We start from the raw sequence: 7,448 nt of genomic DNA, 5'->3' as shown, positions 1-7,448 counted from the left end.
AGAGGTTTTAAGAGATAGGAATAGTTTCTCATAATTATAAACATTTATAGACTTACCATTTATGGATTAAAAACTTCATATATTTTTTTGCAGGGCATCCAGTCGATGCCATAACCCATGACCATGCAATATTCACAATATTTTTGCCATATTTACTTTCTGGCCATTTTAGAGTGGAAAAATATTTGTGTATAATGTACTTTTTTTGTGGCCAGTATTTTGATTTACAGCCGCAAAATAAACACAAATAAGAGCCGGCCAGAAAACGCGGATGTGTGTGGATATTGGAGGGATATTCATGGGATATCCATGGGATATCTGTGGGATATCCATGGGATATCTGTGGGATATCCATGGGATATATATTGGCTGGTCGATAGCCCTGACTCAGCTTAGATTTATTTGCTTTGCATGCTGCAATATGCATGCGTGGCAACACTCTTTTTATGCCACTAACCGAAGCGGTTTATTGGCGCATAAAATTGAATTGAAACGCGGATACAATGGCCAGGAGCAGCAGCGGGCCAACAGGGCGTATGGATGTGCAGTTAGCCGCCACTTTGGGCCATTGTACTGCCCGCAACTTGACTCAAGACATACCCTTATCTCCCGAGCATGCCAAAAACTCATTAAGGTGGACAAAGGACAAGGCAGAACAAAGCAAATTCCACTCGGCATTTAATGGCTTCCGGTGGGCTTAATTAAAATCCACTGAAAACTTTGCACGTATCTGTCATGCGTCTATCTTAGCAAAAACATACATATTCCGGCTTGAGGTCTACCAATAGAGCAGCAGCAGGTAGAAGGGCCCCAGGCTGAGTATCAGCAGCACCAGGAGCACAAAGCCAAACAGCCACCTTTGGTCCTTTGGAGATGAAAAGGGATTAGCGCTCTCCAGAGTCTCCAAATGGGAGTCTCAACTTACATCACTTTCCTTGTTGAAGGTGGCTCCCACGACCAGGATGCGCCTGCAAATGGGACACCGCTCGGCCACCCAGCCCCTGGCTTCTCTGTAGTTCGCCAGGCAACACCTGCAGAAGACGTGGCTGCACTGAAGCTTCTCCGGAACCCGGATCCGATCCTGGCAGATGGCACACAGATCGTAGTCGCCATCACCTATTTGATGGCCGCCGGAGGAGCCTTTCTTGATCTGTCTCCTCTTTACCATAGTGAATAAGCTCGTGTCCTTCTTAACTTGTTCGTGTTAGTGTAGTTGTAGCAGCGTGTGTATGTGTGTGTGCCAGTCCTTGTTGTAACTAAAAAATTTCCCCATCTGGGAGCCACAGAAAATAAAACTAAATGACAAGAAAGGCGTAGTAGGGGCTGGCAGTCTACGCCGCGATTAAATTTTAATTGAAATCTCCGGCAATAAATCTGACCAGAAAGTGCACCTTGCCAGCCTGCCACCTTGTATCCTGGCCAGACTCTCTCTGGCCAATAAAATTTAATTATATCAACGCTGCCTCAAGTCGAGCGGCAGGCATCGAATGCAATTAGCAGTAGCCTTGTACAACTCAATTAGGAGAGCGGGGGCGGCCCAGGACCCTCGACCATGTGTCGCTATCCTTGACTTGACTTGCCATTCTTTTTCTACATCTCGGCGGCGAGGACAACGCTTTGCACTTTGAGGCAAACGACCGCAGACGACTAGCAGACAAAAATCGAACTTGGCAACTTCTTGGGAGAAGCGACAGGACTGCAGGACTAAGGACGAAGACGAGCAGACGATTACTCCAACAAGGTTTTTAATTAAGCTCAAACTGCAGCCAGCAGGCACTAAAAGTCACATCATTCGCCGACCCATCCCAGGACCTCCAAGGACATCTAACAAGCAGCTGACAAATTGAATCACTGGCGTCAGCTGCTTTGTAATTTAACAGTTGGTAACAACCAAGACATATTATTACCACCAAGCAATTACTTGGCCATATATACTAGTAAACCCTTGGCCAGATCTCTCAGGGGGAGTACCATGGAGGTTGCTAGTTTTTCGCTCAGTGCACTGCCTGCATTTGCATCGCCATGTCGCCAGTCGCCAAGTTGATTAAAAAGTTGCCAGTCGCCATTGAATTCGAGTTGATTGTTTATTGTTTGCCGGAACTGAGATTGTTTGCGATTGTTGGTTAAAAGTTTTTCCTGCGCCTTCCCTACGCAGATTGTTAAATTCGCAACTTGAATTAATTTGCCAGAGTTTCTTTAATTATGTTTATAGATGCCCAAGCAATTGTTCAGACACTTTTCTCCTTGGAACTTTATCCCCCAACTGTTACACTTTTCCAGGCACCCAAGCAGTCAGGCAGCTAGGCAGCCAGGTGGAAAGGTGAAAGGGCGGAAGGTAGAAGGTCCTCAAATCCATACAGTCTGACGTAAAACGCCCAAAGACAAACAGCATCAATCTGGCCAAAAGTTGACTCGAAGGGGGCCAAGATCTGAACTTTATCTTTGGATTCGTTTTGTTATTATTTGTGCAAAGAATTAAAAGGAAATCAAGGGAAATTTTCAACTGAGGAATGCAAACGATTGCTTCGAGAGTCGAGGGTGAGGTGAAAGGTGAACTTTAAAGTCGAGTCTATGTGAGGAATTTCCTGGGTAATCTTTTTTGAACTTTGTCAATCAGTTTATTGACCGAATGTTGGATAAATGTTGATTGAAATTTGGCAAAAATATTTATACATTTTTTTTAATTAAATAAAAGCCATGCCAGATGCTAAATATCAGATTCCGGAATGGAAAACCACAGGAACCTCTTAATCCCAACCATATTTTTAGAAACTAACCAACTTAATTAGTAATCTGGCTTTTGAGAATATCTAGCAAAGTCATGATAAGCTCGGTCTCTGGACTGATTTAATATTTGCAAAATTTTTTGGCCTTTTTAGTTTAGTTTTCGAGTTTTTTTTTTGTGGTTTTCCCTGGAGTCGCGAAAACCCAGAGTTTCCGCTCGATGACGTTGCAGCTTGCTAGCTAGCTACTACTTTCGCTAATGAGCTTTGTTACCGGACACGGCACAACAACAACAATACAAACACTAACAACAACAAAAGGCAACAAAAATGAGGTAACAAACATTAACAAAACACAACGGAACGAAGCTCTGCTCATTTATGCTAAGCTTTTTGTGCATTTAGACCACAAAACAAGGACACCAACCAGCCAACAATGAACAACTGTATCTATATCACGATATAGTGGTGCTTAATGGGTTAACGTGACACCAAATGAATCATGGAGAGCCCAGCTCAGGGAGCCAGCTCAGGCATTAGTGGGTTAATATTTCACAGGAGCCACAGGAGGATCCACCGGAGGAGCACTACCACCGGAAACGGATGTTGCCTGCCTGCCTGCATGACTGCCTCGAGGCGATTTTCCCTAGCAATATTCGTCTAATTTAATGAGCCAGAGTCCCGAGTCCCTTTCCCGAGTCCTGGTCCTGGGCCTTGTTACCTGCTCACTGCTTATTTTGCAATTAGCTGAAGTTTTCCTTTTCCAGCTGGAAAACTAAATGTACGACTAATTAGCAGAAAAGTCTAGTAAATTGAAGTAAATTATGAAAATTGCATTTGCAGGTGTTGCAAATGAAACTCAGGTGAGCCAGAGCCACTGCCAGAGAGATCTTATACTGGCATTGAGTGGCCTTATTTTGGCCATATAATAGCTGCCAGCAGACAATGGGCACAAAGGGCCATTTACTCGCCTTTGGGGCGTGTGCCGAGGCCTTCACCCACTTCACCCACATCCTCAGAGGCTCAGTGGCTCAGTGCAGTTCACTTCACCCGCCGGCTACCGCACATGCAGGCAAAATGCAGGTGAATGCAGGACTAACACCCGGTTACCCAGCTACCTAGCCATCCAACCACCCACTTGGCTTTTTGTGTGCTCTTAAGAAAGAGCCCGTAATTCAGCTAAAATGCACTCAGCCGGGCTGCAATGTTGGCTTTGTTCCCTCAGATGTTGTTGCGGTCGGTCCTTGGCAGAAATCAAAAGAAAAAGCATCTAAAGCTTGGCCCGGCAGCAGGATAATTGGAAAGTAGGTTGCACATTTGGTTGCATTGTCTGAGCCAGATGCAAATGCAACGACCCAGTTACCAGTTACCAGTAGCCAGTAGCAAGTCACCATAAATCAGAGGGCCGGACCGATGGCGAGCAATTTGTCGGGCGATTTGCAACATTAACAACAGGACCCTCGTCTGTCTCATAAATTAAGTTAATAATTTTTGCATTTCTGGCAGAAAGTAGTCCAGATGGGAAGGAAGGGAGGTAGTCAAGTGGAAAGCCTGTGATATCAACGGCTCGTTCGACAATTCAATTGAAAAGCTGGCAAATACATTGCCGATGGCCCAAACTAAAAGATTGTTGACAGCTCGTTACAGCAGCAGCAGCAGCAGCAACGGCAACAACAAGCGCTGCAGGACCAAAAGGATATACCAACGTCACTGGGGTAGGAGGAGGCGAGTGGAGCTGCTAGAGGACTAGAGGACTTTGGGCAATGAAAACTATGCAAATGACATGCAATGGCTGGGAAAACTTTGAAAATCCAGCAGAGTTTCCAGCAGCAGGCGAGCAGTCAAGGGAAAGGCCTTAAGGATAACTGAAGCCAGGAAAGCAGGATATACATACATATATACATTCAAATATATATATTAGTCCGGTATATGTTTATCTAGTTTTTGGGCGAATTGCATTATGCAAAGTTGAGCGATTTGGGATTGCTTTAATAGATAAGCAATATGTTGATGTCGAAGGATGGCTTGTTTTTGCCAAGGATATAAATTGGTGAAACGAATATAGGAGATAAACGGCACAAATTAGAGGGCTAGCCTGCAGACAGGACACCAGAGCAAAAAAAAAAATAAAAAGTTTTCTTATTTGATGAGTTTATGAATAGATATTAACAATGAATTTCAGCAACCAGGACACGTCTTCTGCGAGAATTCGTCTTGTAATTTATTTTATTCATATTTAAGGTTTTCCATTTTTTGTTGGCTTCCTTTTTTTTGGGATCCTTTCCACTTCAGCAACGTCGTCCACTAAAAAACTTTAATCATAAAACAAGAAGAAACCACGAAACAGCGCCCAACACTTTCAGCAACTTGAGGACGGGGACAGGACTCCTTTGCAGCTTGACGAAGTCCTGCTCCTGCCCCTGCCCCACTCGACTGTGCATTAATTCCTACCTTTTATAATGCAAAAATGAAAGAAATAAGGTGCACTTACACCGCCCAAAAAGCCACCCCACGTTTCCTTTCCTCGGAAAACACAAGGATCGCCGGAGTGGGGCTGGGGCGGTGGGCAGGGGGGATAAAGGAGAGCATAAAGCAAAGCAAATTCCAAGCATGCCATGGAGATGGCGACTACGTCGAGGACTTGCACTCAACAAGGACGCCCATGACGACGACGACGACGACGTCAAGAGCAGTCCAAAAAATCCAAAAAAAAAAAGGACCTCACACACAAAAAACGTAAATTTGTTGTTGCTGTTGTGGAAATTCTTCTTCTTGGCTGATTTTTTTATTTTAAGTATATAATTTTTGTTTTATTTTTTGAGGGAAAAACAAAGGCCCATAGCTGGACTTGGCGAGCTGAACATTTTTGTTTAAAGTTAGTCAACATCCCCGCCGCTTTCCTAATTGTGAAAATGAGCGAACGTGGATTACTCTACTTTGCTTACAGTTGCCAACGAAATTGAGTGGCTGCCTGCTTGCCTGGCCGCATACTTACCCACCGCACTGTAGCCCACAGCCAACAATTGCCATTGCACTTGAGCAGTTCAGTTCACTTTATTATTACAAGCTTAAAGGATATTCCCGTCTCTATTTACCTAGCTGCCAGCTACATCCTTCACCCTACGGGAGGAAGCTTGGCTTTTTTTACTTTGGATTGCATATGATTTTGAGCTGGAAAACAAGTTTTTTTTTCCACATCCAGATATTATCTGCTAATGATATCGTAAAGTTGAGAGGGTCCTTCCCCTGCCTTCCTCTGGGGAGAAAATTGAATGCCACATCATCTTCCGTTCATAAATATTGGATGCTGAAAGCTTTTGCGGCAAGGATAAGATGAGTTGCAGTCAAATATTGAATATATATCACTCGAGTATGTATTTGCAATCATAACACACGCTGCAAATGCAATTTCCACAGGACACTTGAGGCCAAGGATACGTTGCACTCTCAATGCGAACACTGCGGAAAGTAGTTCAGTCAAGGATGTGCTGGCATCTGGCATCCGATTTGACAAATTAGAGGTATTAAAAGGACACATTCTACACAGTTACGGTTTATTTGCTTAATTAAGATGTAATCTCATTACCAAAGGAATCCAATGACCAAAAATAATGCCAATCGAAACGGGAGGAGGGGGATGAGGAGGTTTAAGCCAAGTTAGTAACGAAATAAATTGCTGCATCAGCTGCAGCAACTATGAAAAGTAGTTTTCCACATAGAGGAGTAGTGGCAAGTATGCATGTGCGGCCGCAGAAACTCTCGCTGTGCGGGTGCGGTTTTGTTTGACTGCCACCAGGTGGCATGCCTCTCCTCCTCCTTCTGGAGCTTTAGTTACTATTTTCTGCACTTGGCTGCATAATTTATGCCAGGACGTGTATAATTGTCGTCCTTGGTCAGCGAAACACGTGCAGAGCTCCTCTTCAAATATCACAAAACAAAGTGCCAAGTGTGCACGGCGTCTAATTAAACAAGATAACCGATTTTTTATCATTAAAAGAGTCTCCGAATCACAGGCAAAAAAAAAAGGAATACATGCAGCGCCTAAACCTAACCAGAGTCTAGCACAAAATTGTGGCAATTACGTGGCTGGGGGGGTTATAGAGGCTGGCAGGGTGGCGCCACGGACGCAGGCAGTGGCAGCAAAAAGTTTTCCCCGGCGTTGGGAAAACATTGAAAGCAGAGGGCGATGAGCGCACGAACGCACGAATAATTAACAAAATTTGCACTTTATCGCAGGATGCAGGGACGCCCAGGCCAGGCCAGGCTGGGCCAGACCAGACCAGGAGAACTTTAACGAGCAAACGCGAGGGTCCTTGGTCCTTAGTGCTGCTCCAGCTATACTGCATGTGTATTTTTTTTCCTTCATGCCTTTTCTTTGCTGGCTTTGCCCCAGCTAGTCCCCACTGCTATTTCCACTGCGTTCCCACTGTTTCTCACTGTTTATTTTTGTCGCTTGGCATATGACGGAAGCTGATTTGAGGCAAACACAGTAACACATTTAGCCGGCAAACATGGCAGCAGCAATGGCAGCAGTGCGACGGAAGCCGGGCTGGGAAATCGGAAAATAACTGAAAATGTCAACGGGAATGGGAAATGCTGGAGCAGCCCAGAACCAGAAACAGAAACCTAGAGCTCTAGTACCAGAAAGGCAAGAGCTGTAGCATAAGCTGAGGCGCAAAATCAACAGCGCGCGTTCAGGCTTATGCTCCTATAAGTGTGTGCCAG

At 44.7% G+C, this 7,448-nt stretch overlaps 1 protein-coding gene across 1 annotated transcript; it reads right to left on the bottom strand.

Moving 5' to 3' along the window:
* Positions 1-660: 660 nt before the first annotated feature.
* Positions 661-1,293, bottom strand: LOC108121334 (uncharacterized). The gene is made up of 2 exons (XM_017235376.3): positions 926-1,293; positions 661-865 (listed from the first exon to the last, which is right to left on the bottom strand). The coding sequence occupies exons 1-2, from the start codon at positions 1,166-1,168 to the stop codon at positions 779-781; spliced, it is 330 nt and encodes a 109-aa protein (XP_017090865.2). The 5' UTR covers positions 1,169-1,293; the 3' UTR covers positions 661-778.
* Between the last annotated feature and the right edge of the window lie 6,155 nt (positions 1,294-7,448).

Source organism: Drosophila bipectinata, chromosome 2R (assembly GCF_030179905.1).
Source record: "Drosophila bipectinata strain 14024-0381.07 chromosome 2R, DbipHiC1v2, whole genome shotgun sequence".
NCBI classification, from domain to species: domain Eukaryota; kingdom Metazoa; phylum Arthropoda; class Insecta; order Diptera; family Drosophilidae; genus Drosophila; species Drosophila bipectinata.
This window is presented reverse-complemented; position numbering and strand designations above follow the sequence as displayed.